At 38.5% G+C, this 17,731-nt stretch overlaps 1 protein-coding gene across 1 annotated transcript in view; it reads right to left on the reverse strand.

Annotated features, from left to right (window-relative positions):
* The window catches only part of LAPTM4B (lysosomal protein transmembrane 4 beta), a 72,370-nt gene that overhangs the window by 16,878 nt on the left and 37,761 nt on the right, over positions 1-17,731 (reverse strand). The window contains exons 3-6 of the mRNA XM_019714996.3: positions 12,793-12,866; positions 12,332-12,454; positions 9,141-9,239; positions 5,024-5,119 (exon numbers count right to left, since the gene is read on the reverse strand). Coding sequence (XP_019570555.1) covers positions 5,024-5,119; positions 9,141-9,239; positions 12,332-12,454; positions 12,793-12,866 — 392 coding nt within the window. The remainder of the gene's footprint in view (positions 1-5,023; positions 5,120-9,140; positions 9,240-12,331; positions 12,455-12,792; positions 12,867-17,731) is intronic.

The following is a 17,731-nucleotide window of genomic DNA, read 5'->3' on the forward strand; positions in this document are numbered from 1 at the left end:
CTGATAAAATTTATCAACATAGTTATGATATGGGAGCCCCCCTCACTACAGAAATTTTAAATCTCCGTTTCCCTAGTTTCTTAGCTCCTTAGCCCCTGGCTTTGATTACTCTTCTAATCAGTTTCTGAATCCTAAAGGTTGTTCCTAGCCTAAATCACAGAATGTCCCTCACCCCAATCTCCCCCAAGCCATTCTGGACCTAACTCTTGGACCAAATAAGTTTTAACATTCCCCAGGTCAGTATATTTGTTGATTGTCCAACCCATTCTGGGCCCAGCTCCTGGACAATTGACGCCACCTAAATGACTGGTTGAATAGCCGAAGGCTCTATAGAGCTAATGGATTTATTCATTAAAATCTATCTTTCCTCATTTAGGGGCTTTGGGGATACAGAGGATACCCCAGCAAGATTGCCAGTCGCAACCAAAGAAGCCAATGCAGTCTTCCAGGTGGATCTGGAGACCTCTTCCTCTCATCTGAGATCAAATAGGGCAAGAGTTTCATGAATTCCCCAATAGGTAGGGACAGGTCTACGGCCCTGCCCAGCAAGAAACAGATACAGAAGAACAGACCTCCTGTCCCTCAACTTCCCATAGAGATTTTATGGGGATCACGTCTCAAGGGAAAAACAAGGCAGGCAGTTAGAGACAGGCATCGGGTCTCTGCATTCCTACATTGCCCCAAACTTCCCCTTTTCATTGTAATTATCTATCCCTATGAGGAACAAATGAGTACAAAATACCCAACTAGATTAAATTGGTCAGGTCATTCACACCTGAGCAGTAAAAGCCACAACAACCTTCACTTCACGTGGGCCTCATTATACCATCATGGTAATATACATATGCCTGGAAGTTCATTATAACAGACTGAATTCTGGGAAAGAACATGCACAGTCTAAAAAGATGACATAATAGCTTCTTATCAATCACAGGTGTCAATCAAGTGGTCCCACACCTGGAAAGGAACAGCCCATTCTGGAGAAAAAAGGATAAAAACTCCAAGTCCTCGCCACTTAGGTCCCTTTTTGGGGCTGGGGCCCTTGGCCCTTTGGGCCTTTGAGCCTTTTGAGCCTCTTCTTTTGCTCGGCCCGCTCCAAACTCTTTTGGAGTGTACTATCCCTTTGAATAATGGCCCCTGAGCCACTGCTTTCTGCCTGGGCCCGCTCCTATTTCTTTGAAGGGTACCTTTTCTTCTAATAAACTGCTTTTTCACCACTTTACCGTGGTGTCTTGTTCAATTCTTTGCTCGAGACGCCAAGAACCTGGACACCGTGCCAAGAGTTGGATCTCCCCAGCTCTTCTAATAGGCCTGTTTTCATGAATTCATTTATTACTAAAAAAACCCCAAAACCAAAAACTACCTTACTGTTCTCACCACTAGAGAATGATGGACTGACTTGTCATTTTGAAAACTAATAAAGATAACAAAATTAATTATATTTATCCATGTCATGAGTACTGCTAGGTAACCAAACAGTACAGGAAGGAAAGCTTCTCCTTATAGAAATATTCCAGCTAATAAATGAAAAGGGATAGAATGTCACTATATTGTAATTCCTAAAGAATCAATGAATCTACGAAGCAGTAGATAGCTTTGGTCGCTGACATCCCTGAAAGATAAAAATCAACCAGATATTATCTGCCTCCTGGTGGAAGAACAAATGATCAACTAAGATGTAACCTGGAAAAAAACAGGAATACAGAATATGAATACTAGAAGCCTCTAGATCTAATTTACTGGAAATACAGAGTACTACATTATATGTATACATTCAGACAAATCTAGTCTGTGGGACAAACTAGTTTCTTTAACAAAAAATTTTAGAGACTTAAAATACATATTGATATACAGATCCTGTTTCAAATAAACTATTAGAAAAATTATGATACAAATTTATGAGACAATTGGAAATCTGAGCATTTACTGGCTATTTTATGTTAAAGATTTTACATATAAGGGTACTTTTAAAAAATAACCACAATACCATCATATTTTTAAAAAAGTTTTCAAATACTATCAGAAAGCTGAGACTTCAGGTGGTCATCTATCTCTATATTTTGCAGTGAACTACCAATGCAAATGAGTTATGAGAAATGATAAATCTCCCTTTCCCAGGAATACCATTCTTAAAAAAAAAATAGACTCACTGGGGAACTTTGAAAAACATAGTAACATTATCAGCAGCAACTCAGTTTCCTTATCTTAAACATGGCAAGTTGATACAGAATGACTTAGGAGATAATGACCAACAACAACCATCAAGCAATTCTCCAGCATCTTATGTCAACACACCAGGAAACCACCACAGTTGGCACTATCCAGGGTCCTACATCCTAGTTACTACAAATTACTGCCAAGCTGGAAGCCTTTCTGAAGAAAAGAAGTCTATTATTAGAAGAGCTGGGAATGTCCCGTTAAAAAGTATAATTATTTTGAGTTTATGTTGGCCTAACTAAAACTTACCTGTTAAGCCATATCTAATTTTGAATCTTTAAAAAGGGAGAAAAATAAAAGCTTCCTCTAAAAAGCTAGTTGGATACATTTTAGGGACTTACTCATGGTTCTTAAATTCTCTAAGCACCTCAATTTCTAGAAATTTCAAAATATCCTTTGTGTTGAGGTATATCATATGATGGGTACCTTTTTAGCCCTTCTACTTTGCTTCTATTAAAAATACACACAACTCTTAAGAAAGCACTGAAAAAAACCACCACCAAAAGTGCATCAAAACAAACACACAATATGGACATTTTCTTTTCCGTGATAATAAAAAAATTGCAGCTTTCTAAGTCCTACAGCCCCTGGTATTTGGGATGAGGTTCTGCTATATCTTGCTCGTTTAGCAACTTCACTGGTTCCTCAAAGTCAAAAATCTCAAACTTTGTTTAGACTTCATTAGTTTAGCAGGACAATAAAGATACTCTGAGATTTCTTTTTTTTAAAAAAAAGCAGAAAAAGGGGCTGGCCCGGTGGCTCAGGCGGTTAGAGCTCCATGCTCTTAACTCCGAAGGCTGCCGGTTCGATTCCCACATGAGCCAGTGGGCTCTCAACCACAAGGTTGCCGGTTCAATTCCTCAAGTCCTGCAAGGGATGGTGGGTTCCGCCCCCTGCAACTAAGATTGAACATGGCACCTTGAGCTGAGCTGCCGCTGAGCTCCAGGATGGCTCAGTTGGTTGGAATGCATCCTCTCAACCAACAAGGTTGCCGGTTCGAGTCCCGCAAGGGATGGTGGGCTGTGCCCCCTGCAACTACAAACGGGAACTGGACCTGGAGCTGAGCTGCACCCGACACAACTAAGACTGAAAGGACAACAACTTGAAGCTGAATGGCACCCTCCACAACTAAGATTGAAAGGACAACAACTTGACTTGGAAAAAAGTCCTGGAAGTACACACTGTTCCCAATAAAGTCCTGTTCCCCTCCCCAAATAAAATCTTTAAAAGAAAAAAGAAAAAAAAAAAAAAAAAAAAACAGAAAAAAATAAACTGAAAGATAACTAAATACCCAGTAATACAGAAGGAAAAAATTCTTTAAGCCGGTAATTTTGTCAAAATTACAATAATTTTGAACAGCTATTTCTTTAAAGAGACTGCCTGACCCAAGAGAAATTCTTAAAAAGAATGGAGTAGAACATGTGTTTATTGGAATCTGTGCACAGGACTCTGCAGACCTCCAAAGTCTCCTCGGCACCTGGATTTGCTGGGTTTTGTGCATCTGATCAGGGCAGAACTTCTGGTTAAACTACAGCTCATGCATATCTGACTCAACTCCACAAATGTTTGGTGAGTACTTAGGACAGCTATTCAGGTATGAGTACGACGTGCTTTCTCTCAGAAATCCCAGTGTTCTCAGTAATACCAGCTTGCACCTATGTATTTAATATAAAGTATGAAATTGTTTTATTCTCATTTTATACACAGGGAAGTAAAAGCAAGGACATGTTAAACTACTTCAGTATGGTTACAGAACTTAAACGGTCACAAGTCACCAGAACTTAAAAAACAAAGCAAAACATAAAATAGTTTAGACTTCACATACCATATATATTTACCCTGCATTTATCCTGTCCATTCTATCCCCTTCAGTTTTATTCATTCACCCATGCTGTCATCCATCACCATCCTTTCCATTAGTCACTCCTTGAGCACTTACCTGTACAGAGCCCTGCGTCAGGGACGGTACTGAATACAAAGGTAATAGATTCATAGGAGGATAGTTTATAAAAAGTAAAAATGTGCAACTCTCAAGAGAGAGGAGGTCCCGATTGGGTTGCCCAACGTGGTGCAAAGGCTCTTATTTTTATGCCTTCCCTTGCCTGCTTGGAGAAGGGAGCTGGCGCCTTCTAATGTAATTTGTCCAACCGGTCTGCTCTGTTTGTCCAGCCAAAAGAGATTTACAATGTAACTTATTAACCTCAAGGCGCCGTTACATTTTTGTCCTGGAGTGAAGGAGCTATTCCAGAACCTGGAGTTTCAGGATATGGCTGCATTTTGTTTATTCCACCAGGGACCTTCATGTCTACCTAACAACACGCTAACTAACCTGTCTCACTAATAGCAAAATGGAGATCATCTAAATTCTTTACTCAGGTTTTCATATGCAGGGCAAGTTTTAAAGACACAGTAACCTCTGCCATTTTTATTTCTTTAGCTATAATATCACATTTCTAAGTTTAATTTCACACATTAAGTGAAACGGCATAGTCATACTATACCTAATTGATATCTAGAATTATACACAATGGTTTAAGAATTTGGGTTTAACATACATAAATATGGAGATGTTACATGTATTAACTACCTATAATAGTTTTCAAAATAAACCAGAAGTTGAGCCATCTGGATTTTAATATACTTCAAGGAAAATGTAACATTTCATTCAACTATGAATCCTTTGTAGACTCAGCAGCTCATGAGTATATTTCAACAGTTAAAACGTCATAGCAAACACTAGAAACATTTATAAGCCATCACATAGCAGATGCAGAGAGATCTCTATGATAAGAAACATCACACCTACCGTAGTGTCATTGCTGGTAACATAAACCAGGACATCGGAGGAGTTCCTGCCATTGATGTATCGGTAGCAGTTCCAAACACAGCTAATCAAGTAACCCTGAAAGTGAGTAGTGATTATTAGAGCTTTAATTTTCAAACTTCGGACGATTTTAAATATCACCATAGATAAAGCTATTTACAAAACTTTTATTTACATAAATTATAAATGCACATATTGACTCTACTAAACCAAAAAGCCTTCAAAATTACAAATATTGGGTATAGTAACTTTCTGGCACAGGGTGCTACTCTAGCCTTATTCCATCACACCACCTTCTGGGGAAGGGAGGGGCTGAGGGCGGGGCTGAGGACAGAACGAGAAATTTCTAAGAAAAGCAAGTTAGAAGGAGCAATCACCAAAAACATTTATTGCCCCAAAATTCACAGAATAATTAACCCATTTCTCACCACGTTAACTGTGTCTTTGGGATTTTTATTCTACATGGTCATCTATGATTTTATCTATCAAGTCAATTTTTTAAAAAAGGTTTACAACATATAAATTTGCTAAACAATAAATAAAATTCACTGAAACATTCCCATTTTCAAAATGAAATACCCAAAGGAGATACTTAATGTCCAGAATAAAGACACGCTAAAAATAAAGCCTGAGTTCATGGGAAATGTTTGAACTACGAACTCTTTGAACTTTCATTTCAATCATCTGCAATTAAATTAGAACTAAATAATTTCAAAATCCCTGTAGCTTTAAAATCCTTTGATTAAAAATGTTTAAAGATGTGGAGAAATTGGAACCCTCATACATTGCTGATGGGAATGTAAAATGGTACATACGGCTGCTTCAGAAAATAGCCTGGCAGTTCCTCAAAAGGTTAAACAGAGTTCTAGATGATGCTGCAATTCCACTCTTAGGTATATGCCCAAGGGAAATGAAAACATACGTCCATACAAAAACTTGTAACTGTAGCATTTGTCATAATAGCCAAAAAGTAGAAGCAATCCAAATGGCTACCAACGGATGAATAGGTAGACGAAATGTAGTATATTCATACAATGGAGTATTATTCAGAAATAAAAAGGAAATTCTGATATATGCTACATATAATATGGATGAACCTTGAAAATATTATTCTAAGAAGCCAGTCACAAAGCATCACATATTGTATACTTCTATTTATATGAAATATCCAGAACAGGTAAATCTATAGATAAAGAGTGGCTGCCAGGGGTACAGGATGGGATAAGGGTGAATAGCACGTGACAAAAATATTCTAAATTTACATTGCATAACCAAAAAGCTGTAATTACACAACTCTGTGAATATACTATAAACCACTGAATTGTAGTTTCAATGGGTGAATTTTATGATAGTGAATTACATCTCAGTAAAAGTTGGTCTATAAAAAGAAGACATTATGGACAAAGGGGTGCTTGTCAACATTTTACAGGAGAGGGAGGTAAAATATTCTGTCGTATTGTACTCAGACTGCTATTTTAAGCTGCATTTCATAGTTGCTTGATTACTTCTTACATTTAAGTTTTTTGTGATGATATTAAGATGAAAATGTACAATGCCACTGTACAAAATGTTTCCTGAACCACAATAATCTGAAACCATTAACAATGAGAAAGAGAGGGACGGAAAGGGCATATTTCTTGAACAATGTACAATAGATTCAATTTACTCAAATCTTCAGTTTACCCAACAATGTTATTGATTATTAGGGGGGGAAAAGCCCCTTTTTCAGAATTTCAATACAAATTAAAAAGGAATGTATGAACATATTACTTATGTTCAAAAAGACTAGTCAGCCACTATTTTAGCAGTGAACAGTAGATTATTTAAAACAAGAACTCCTTCCGATGTGAGGCCCCTAAAATGACAAGTCTAAAACTAAAGATGAAATAGCAGAGCTGGGAAGTGCCTGGTGTCTGGGACCGCACAAGCCCACAGTCAGCATTCACTTACTAAACACTCCAATAGGAGAAAAACCTCAGGACTGTTGTCTCTAAAAACCCAATAACTTATTTCAGTCACTTTATTTCTTATTTGACATTTCTGTAATCTGGAATAGAGAATTAAATATTTAGCATACTTTCCAAATAAACTTGCATCAACAAATTATGTCCATCATCTATTTGCAGAGCTCGGTGATAAACCTTATTGACGAGTAACAGTGAATTTAGGTTGTGAAAGCCAGTAACTGGGTAAACTGACATGTGAAACCACAACACATATACCCCTATTTATTTAAACAAATAATTACTGAGTCGTTATGTGTGGGGCATCAGCTCAGTGCTAAGAGGGATATAAAAATGAAGGCAGTCTATGTTCTCAAAGAAATGCAATCTAGTTAGTAGAGGAGATAGATATGTGAACAAATATATATTAAAATGAGTACACGTTTCTCACAGGTTGGAGATAGTGCTGTGAATTTCTACGATGACTTTTCATTATCATAATTAACAACAGTGTTGGAACTTTATAAAAGTACCACAGGGCAGCGATTTTTCTGATTTACTGTACCTAGAACACAGCCTGGCACATAGGAAACCCATGATAAATATTTACTGAATAAATGAACGAATGATGCATCTTCCCATACATTAGCTCACTTAAACCTCACAGTCACCCCACAGAATGTTTTCTTATTATTGCTACTTAGTAAACGAAGAAAGCGAGGCTCTGGTCAAAGCAAAGATAGCAGTGACAGACGCTCACTACATCCTCTGACTCAAAATCTCATGTAAGCATTTCCAATACAAATGAAAACGCCTACAAAAATTAAAATGCACTGGGAGCTTCCAGCTTCTGAGCTTGTGGTAAAGGCAGCGACTAGCTTTGTCAGATGAACCTTCCTGCAGGTACAAAGGATAAAATCTGGAACACACACACACCACACAATTTGAAGGCAAGGGAGAGGCACCCAAAACAGGCAGAAGCTAAAGGGGAGTCTCCCCTTGAAAGACAAAGTGCAGTAAGTGGGATTTGAGAGTCTGTGGCCTTTTGCCAGGAGCCTGCATGGTTTGGAGTGGCAAGGACACATTTGGGGTTGCCCGCGCAGCCAGAAAGTTTGGGTAAAGTGGGAGTGGGAGCTACAAAGGCAGTAAGTCTCTCCATCTGTGTATAAAATTCACCCAAATCCTTGACTACTAAGCTACACATGGAATATCAAAATACTCAGTGTGTTTTACAGGGAAAAATTTAGACCCAAATCATTTTCAATGATTCATTTTCATTCTATCCATCTTCTTCATATTACCTTTTAAAATGATTTTCTCCTTAAGCGTAGCTTCTCAAGTTTACTGAGACTTGATTTTTGAAGAAGTGGGTTAATCTTATGCCAAAATAAAGGCAATGGAAGATATTAAGAATTAAAAGTTGGCGGAAAAAAGGGGGCGGAATTAAAAGTTCAACATCCAATTTTTTTTTGAGAATTTTCTACTTACTAGTAGCACACAGGCACGAATAATAATGATGTTTTTATTATCAGGTTTACAAAGATGAAAAGGGATAGATAGCACTCGGTTGATGAGGGTGAGAGGAAACAGTGCTAACGGCAGTGTTAGGTCATTCAACTTCTAAGAGATCAGTCTGACCGTCCATCAAAAGCCTTTAAATTATGCATGTCCTCTAATTTTAAGTGTATCTTGAGGAAATAAATGTATAAGCATATGAAAGATATATTTAAATACATTCATTGCAGCAACATTAATAAGTGAAGAAGTAGAAACTGTCTCAATGTCCAACAATAAGTAATTTATTAAATGATAAATTAATATAATAGATTGTTATAGGATGTTCAGAATATATTGCATTTTAAAAATCAATAACAAACATTGTAATGAATGTTGCAGCATATAGTATATACTATGTAAGGCATAACATTATATTAATTTATTCTCATTCTAACAGATTTCGGAATAACCCTTGATTGGCCTGTGGAAGTTGGTTAGAGTTTCTCTCTCACACAGGTAAGAGAAGAAACAGAATTGTTAGGAAATCAAAAAGCAGTTCAAAAAGCAAGATAATGAGATGACTGAAGTTGGTTTATTTCTTTGGCATACATGAATATGTTTAATAATATTTAGGCAATGAGTAAAATCTTCACTCTTACCTTAAAGGTCAAGATAATGCTGATAAACAGAAGAATAATAAGGACCAAACAGGTAGGATTCATGGACATGATATCATCTTTGTAGGGAAAATTAGGAGGCTGAAAAAGACAAGTGCCTTATTAGCAAATCATTCAGGATTATATTCCTTAGGCATTATTCAGATATGTTTATCAAAAAACAATTAGTTAAAGCAGACAGTTATTAAAGACCACCACAAAATTTCTAGCCTGCCTCTACTGATGAAAAGCTATAAACGGTGTGATGAGCAGAGGCTAGTCTGTTCATATATCAGGCAATAACTCTTGAAAAGAAAAATCAGAGGAAGATTCATGAGTGAGACCTGAAAACATAACTCTGCCTTCCTACTATACAAAAAGTTAAAAGTCAGTAAGTAGTCTTTATATATCTCTGTTTGGATTTTCTGCAAGTTCTGGACCATTCTAAAGGGCTTGTGCAGGGCAGGGGGGAGAAAATATCAGTAGTGTCTTCTTTATACAGAGCATTTTTGGTGATGCTACTTCTCAAAGAGCAGAATCTTTTATACTAGTAGGTATTCACAGCATTAAAAAAACACACAATTAAATCCTACCATCTGACCATACTAATTAACTACTAGGTCAAAGGAAACCTTTTTAGAAAGACCAAATCTGCTACTCAGGGTAGTGGGAGGCCCAGGGCCTCACCATGAAACACCCGCAAGCACTGACTGGAGTCCTGCGTTCAACTGGCAGAGGTAAGTGTGCAGGGAGGCAGCCCACTGTGCGCTGCCACCTTTTATCTCTTCTTCATCAGCCCATCCTAACTGTGGGTTTGCATTTCACATTAGCAGTCTTCTGAGACACAACAAAGAAGCTCCAAATGTTAAGCAAGAATACGGAGAACCCCGCGACTCATGTGCTTGGCTCCTCCTGCCCAGGTGAACAGCACCCGGTGATTTTCAGCACCTCCTTTCACTTTGGGCAAAATACCTAAGAAACAAAAGCTGAGTCACTCTTTGTGATCAGCTCACAAAACTAGTCCCTTGGAGCCTGGAAGGGTTTCTGAGCACTGAGCCTACCGTGCAAGAATAAAACCAGTGGATGTTCACAAGACCAACATGAAGTATATTGTTTCTGTGTCTAAAAAAAAAGGATTAAAGTAGAAACAAAGATCTTTACATATGCTTCCCCCCAGAAAAGTGAGGGTGGTTTCTATGTCTAGTTAATACTTATAAAACACATGCAGAACTTATTTTAACTGCATTTTACAAGACTCCACATAAACAGAAAAGGCATTCGAATCAAGTGGGTGTTCTCCCACAGCCATCTCAGATCATCGTCTCTCCAGACTCACTACATATCCACTTGTCAGCAAGGGCCTCAAAAATCAGTGGAACTTGAACGTTTCTTTCACTACTGTGTCTTAGGCATTGTGAGACTCTGTAGGCCTCATTTTTTCAGCCCAGACTGATCTTTACGTAGAACACATGGAAGATACACACTTGTATTTTTGGTTTATAATTACAAATAAAAGTAGATGGTGATTTTTTAAAAAACTGACGTTACGATTACTGTCAGCATCACTAATACTATCATTTTGCTACTAGCGGCTCTAAAGCAAATGAGTACAGAGTGACTGAACACGGTAGGATATAACAGAAAGTCTAGAGCAGGGGTGTCCAAACTGCGGCCCGCAGGCCAACTGCGGCCCACAATCCAGTTTTAATTGGCCCACAGCAAATTCCAAAAATATATTTAGTTTACTTAAATAAACCTGGTGAGGCAATACGTACTTCACCTTCAGTGAGTGGCCCGACTGTTTGTGTATTTTACCGCATATGGCCCTTGGTGAAAAACGCTGAAAAAAGTTTGGACACCCCTGGTCTAGGTAGTACCCTCTGTTCTAAACGCTTGCCGGCCTAGCAGGCTCTATGCTCCTTCTCAGTCGCTGCATCTATGGCTGTAGCACATGGTATGCTATTCACATCGTCAGAGGCTGCCATGTGGCTTGCTTAGTATCTCCGTACTCAACACCACCCCTTCCCAGCCCAATCCCATGACAGGCTATGTTGAGATCATGCTTCCTCCACACTTGCAGAGTTGATTTTAGTATTCCAGCCTAGGCCATCATTACAGAGTAAAAACAGAAGTCCTTAAAGACAAAGGGTTTTGTACAACCTACTCATCATCTATAAACCCCCTCATGCACCAACACCTGGCTGTACCACAGGGGTAACATATAAAATCAGCACATGGGAAACAAATACACAAAAATTTTCTTGAAACAGTGTTCTACCAAAACATGGACCTGTTTTCTAAAACAAAGAGCAGCTATTACTAAAGAGAATGACACCCACAATAACAACCCAGATACTTCTAAGGAGCTAAACACTACAGGCTTTTCGTTCTAGGTCTGCAGAGTACGAGTTACATGATCTGGGCATGATGCCACAAGATCACAAACTTCTGTTGCCACATTTCCTCCTCTCCCTCCACCCCTCTTTCCCACTGAATTTCTTGGCCTCCACTGTCACATCAAATCCCCAGTCTCTTCTCTCCCATCCCAGAAAAACACTGCTCTTTCCCCCACGTTCAGAAACTACTATTAAAATCTCCAAAGAGTGAACATTGTCTCCATTTAAAACATTCTAAGATTTTGAAGAAACTGAATTTTAAGACATATTCACAGTTTAAAAAACATAAAGACACAGATATATTCTGTGTCTAATCTAATACCCTCCATAAGTTTCTTAATACCCAGTCATCCATATTCACATATATGGTCACAAAGGACATGTGACAGAAAACTAGTCCCAAAAAGATGCTTAGGGAAGAAAGGGTTCTATGGTCAAGAAGTTTGTGACACAGTATACCCTTGAGTTCCACTTTTCTGTAAAACACAGAGGCAAAAAGCTATCCTTTCCTGATAATTGAGTAAATTGCATTTTACAAAAATAAGACAATTAGTAACTCGCTTATGTTAGGTAGTTGTATGGTATCTAATTTTCCATCTTATCTCAGGAGGTTATGTTTTTCCAAAAGCACATTCTAATAAACCAAAAACCCTATCTTCAAGATAACACTCAAAAATCGCCAGTCACTAATTCAGACGCAAGTTAACAATCCACAAATTATATGTGCACGCGTCTATCTGAATACCTCCATACACCTTACTTAACCAGGTTTCCCTCAGTAATCAGGCGGCCACATACCAGCTGTCGTATGTATTCCTGAATGGAGTTTGGATAAACAAGCACAGTGACTGCAACCAAGGTGCTCAGGGCAAAATCAAAGATCTGATAACAGAAGAATGGGATGATCCAGGCAGCGTGTTGCTAAACATAAAAGAAAATATGTTGTTAATATGTTCGGTATTATAAAACGTAATTTTTAATTCAGAGAAACCTTTTCTTAATCTGAAGTTAAATGGAGGAATACCAATTCATGAAACCAGGTCATTATGGCAACTGGTTAGCCAAATAGAAGGAGTCAACAAACAAGGCTCAGATATTGATTTTCCTAGCACCATGCAATATTAACAAGAGATTGAAACTTCCAAAGATTCTTATACAAAACTGAGAATGATAATACATCTTACTCCTGACAGATAACTACACAGATTACCCGTGTAAGGGACCGAGAAAAAGGCCCAGCTTATTTCAAAGCTGCTTACCTTGTATGCTCCATAAGTAGCCATTGCACAGATCAGGATCATGAGAAGAGAAATTGCAATAGCAATGCACATGTCTGCCAAAGGTTAAAAAGAAACAATCAGTAATAGAACCATTCTTGACACATTTTTTCAGTCTCTCTGAAAAGGTTCTTTGTTTATAAAGCAATTATAAGCAAAAAACTTTATACGGAGTAAACCACCAGCGTTCCTTTGGAATTTGAGAAGATGATACTTTATGAAAGTGCTCAAAAGAGGTTCTCCCTAAATCATATAAATGCCTATCAATAAGAGATTGATTTACACAATAGTTTATTTCAAAAATGGGGAAAAGACTGGTTACAGACATATAAAGAAAAGTCTGGTCTTCTGGTCCATTGAATTATATATATAATAGGTTTTTGTTTTTTTTAACATACAAGTTGTCTAACTTGTATTTTATGAACTCATGTATGTGTCCCACTGCCCCTATTAAAACCCTCCACTGGCTTCCCATCTCATTTAATATAAAATCTCAGTTCCTTTTTTTTTTCCTTCCTCAGCTCTTATCATGGACTTCACGTCTGTTTATCCTAGACCAGGCCTTCTCCAATCTCGTCTCACTTCATCGCACATTTTCTAGCTGACGCTAATCCAGCCATACCATTTGGGTCATTAAACACAGTAAGATTATCCCACCTTAGGGAAGTTCCCACTGACTAGAAGAAATGTCACTTGTATTTTCACATGACAAGCTCCACCTTTTTAACCACTCAGGTCTCAGCTCAATGTCAACACCTCCAAGTTACTGTCCTTCCCAGGGACTCCACCACATTACTATTGTATTTTCTTTATGGTACATATCACTATTACCTTATTCATATTTGTTTGTGTATTGTCTGTCTCCCTCTGCAAGAGGAAAACTTCCTGGGAGAAAGGACTTTTCTATATCTTGTTCACTGCTACAAAACCAACATCGAGAAGGGGACAGATGCCCAATACAGCAGCTCCCAGTCACATGTGGACATTGAACATTTGAAATGAGGTCAGTCTGAATTGAGATGTGCTGTAAGATTAAAATATACTCCAGCTTTCAAGTATCTAGTACAGAAAAGGAATGTAAAATATCTCATTAATTTTTACATTGATTACATACGGAAATTATATTTTGGATGTACTGAGTTAAATAAAATATTAAAGTTAATCTCGCCTGTTTCTTTTAACCTCTTTTAATGTGGCTACTAGAAAATTTAAAGTTCCATATTATGCTTGTACTATTTTTCTATTGAACAGTGCTGATCTATTAGGTTGGTGCAAAAGTAATTGTGGTTTTACAGGTTAAAAATAATTGCAAAAACCGCAATTACTTTTGCACCAACCTAACAGAACAATATCTATGTCAAAGTAGTACAAACTGAACATTTATTCAAGAGGCCGTGTTTCCATATCTTTAGGAGATTCTGATTAAAAGTATGGTATGACTGGGTTTCTAAAGGTAACGTGGGGGGGTTATCGCTAGCTAACAGAGCACAAAAACCCATGTGGTAAAGTATCTGTACAGTGCTGACAGTTTCCAAAACATTTCACACATATCTCATCTAGTCTTCTTAACTCTGAGGTAGATGTTATTGTTCCCACAGAACAGATTATGAAACTAGGGCTCAGATTATGTAACTTGTTGAGAGCCTTAGCATCAAAGGCTGAACTCTGACTAATCCTGCTTTTATGATTTCAGTCTCTGGCTCCTTCTACTATACTGTGCTCCTTTGACTTACACTTTGAATGACCATGAAACAACCTGGCTGCCACTTCCTATAGGTTATTTCTCCAAAGGAAAGTATTCTAGTTTTAGAACCATCCTCTCTGTATCCTCAGCTTCAGAGATGAGAGAACATTTTAAGCAGGATGTTTACAAACAGAAGCACAGTTTAAAGTACATTCCAGGACAGAATGCAGATGTCAACAAAGACAGGCTGCCATCTTAAAACAATGAAGTTTCCTCAAATTGGTGTATAGATTTAATGCAATAAATTTATAACGATGCTGATGATTTTTATTAAAGGAGTAAAAATTTGATTTTCTAAAAGAAAACAAAAAATTAAGGTGGTTAACAGCCTCCAAAGATGATTAGTACTAGTCAGTTCGTAAAAGATCATGATTTCTTTCAGGGTACATACATGTTTTATAGCTTATTTCATAATTTCAATGCTAAATTAACTTTCCTTTTCCCTCTGTGAGGGAAGCAGTACCTACAAGAAATTTCATGTATATCTCTTAGTAATCTTACATGGCCAATAGAAGGAATAAACTTAAATGCATTTTAAGTTCCTTAAATGCAAAGGGAAAGCCTGTTTATACAAACACAGAAGCACACACATATATGCATTCTTGTGCTGTCATTTGCATACAAAGCAAAGAGGGTATTAGGCTCATTTTCTTTCCCCTGCAGAAAGCTATGACTACAGTGGAATATACCATATTTCCCCCAAAATAAAACCTAAACAGGAAATAAGCCCTAGCATGATTTTTCAGGATGCTCGCAATATAAACCCTACTCCAAAAATAAGCCCTAGTTAAGATCGTTAGCCAGACACCCGAATTTAGTACGTCCATTGCAAAACACGACAGACATATCGAATTATAAAATAATATTAATATATAATTAAATATGAATAAATATTATTGACATTAATAATTAAAATAAATGACAATATAAATTATAATTAAGGGCCGGCCGTTGGCTCAGATGGTTGGAGCGCTGTGCTCCTAACACCAAGGTCTCCGGTTCAATTCCCACATGGGCCAATGAGCTGCACCCTCTACAGCCAAGATTGTGAACAACAGCTCTCCCTGGAGCTGAGCAGCCAGAGGTTGGCGTCAACTGCCGTGGGCTGCTCTGTGCTGCCATGGGCTACCGTGTGCCGCCCTGAGTGACTGGCAACCAGTGTGACTGGCTGGCAATGAGCTGCTGTGTGCTTCCGCGGGCTGCCATGCGCTGCCATGAGCAGCCGGCAGCTGGTGAGAGCTGCCGTTACCTGCTGTGAGCGGCCGACCCATGACTGGCAACAGACTGCCTCAGCCGGGGAGGGGGGTGGGGGGGAGCGCAAGGCTCATAATACCAGCATGGGCCAGGGAGCTGTGTCCTACACAACTAGACTGAGAACCAGAGTTGGGGAGGGGGAGGGCAGAAGAAAGGGGAGAAGAAAAAATATATATAAATATTTGTAAATTCCCAAGCGGGTGCCTTTGGATGAGAGGTAAACGCCTATGTAAACAGATGAACTGAAGACTTATTGCCGAATGACCAATCAGAGTACAGACACAATGCATGAATAACGTGTGCACTTGATAACGAACAGACGTGGTTATGTCTAATGTGAATCTTCATAATTCAATACGTCATGTGTTGTAATGGACGTACCCAAAGCACTCGTGTGAAATAGACACGTTTTCTAAATTTTGGTGCCTGCAAATTTTTGTCGCTTTTGTGTGGACCATCATTCTTAACTATCACCATTTTTGTTGCCACTCCTGTCTCGTAAGTCTTCAATTAACACTTGATTTAATGGTAGATTTAAAGGGAATAATATTTTGACCCCCAGACAAGATGAGTGCAAAAAGAAATAGCTGTTCTGTGGAGTGCAAGAAAGGAATCATGGAGGGCTCCCGGGGGAAGAATCCTACGGCTTTCTGCAGAGAAGTTGGATTTCCGAATGGTCCGAAAATGGCGAGCAGAGTACGATAACCTCAGTCAACAGGTGGACGAGGGAAATGCTAAGAAGCACAAGTGTGGATCGCATCAGGGAACCATTATTTCCTGAGCTGGAAGACATCATCTGTGAATGGACTGCTGACAGGACAGCAAAGGTTTTGGTTGTGCGCAGGGCTGATATTCAAGCATTTGCCCTTGCAATGGCACCACAGTTAGAAATATCTCCAGAAGAATTCAAAGCATCACACTAGCTGGATGGCTTACTTCAGCGATATCAACTGTCTCTAAGATAAACAACACTATTCAAGCTGGAAGATACTGAAGTTATTAAACATTCACTTGCATTCAAGTCCTTTTTTGACGGCATTGACTTTTCTAAATACCAACATTCCAACATGATTGCTATGGATGAAACTGCAGTGTTTATGGGCCAAGGATCTCAAACAACAATTGATCAGAGGGGTGTCTCGCCAATCTACATTCCCCCACTAGTTATGAAAGTGCACGTTATTACCTGTATTTTGGCAATTCGTCTGGATGGAAAGACAGCCCCACCTCTAATCATCACTAAGGGCAAGAAAGATAAGGTTGAATGTGTTTCAGGCATTTATGTTCTTGAAACTGAAAAAGCCTCGTGCACACAAGCAGTTATATGGGCTTTGGTCAATTTAATGCTGCCACTTGTTTTGTGAGGTGGCCAAAGAGGTCTGCTAGTCTGATTCAGCCAGCACTCTCCGTGCTAAAGACACGAAGACCTTCCTTGCAGAGAGAATAGATCAAATAATAATTCCCACGGGAATGACTGCCTATCTCCAGACTTTTGATGTTGCAATAAACAAGTCATTCAGGGACCATTTGTGCATGGAAATCACTGACTACATTGAAAATAGAATGGAGAGAAATCAACGTGGAAACTTTGTGAAGCTTAGCCTGCAAGAGGTCATGACTTGGGTGAAGAATTCATGGGATAAAATCACTGACAGCTGTGTTGCCGATGCACTACGAGCAGGCTACATGGACAAGAAATGCTCATTTAAGGAGAGCTCTATTGCTGGATATGAGAGATTGGGGCCAATGGTTCTACAGGAAATGGAGTTGCAAGAAATTCAAGCCATAATTTGCGGTTTGGAGACTTATGACGATGTTCCATAAGAAGAAGGCATGACTGTATTTGAATAAATGTAGATTTTTGTACATGAATAAATGTAGATTGTTGTACATGATTACTGTTTCCCCGAAAATAAGACCTAG

The sequence above is a fragment of the Rhinolophus sinicus genome, chromosome 6 (genome assembly GCF_057876585.1).
Source record: "Rhinolophus sinicus isolate RSI-liver-muscle chromosome 6, RSI-T2T, whole genome shotgun sequence".
Classification (NCBI taxonomy): domain Eukaryota; kingdom Metazoa; phylum Chordata; class Mammalia; order Chiroptera; family Rhinolophidae; genus Rhinolophus; species Rhinolophus sinicus.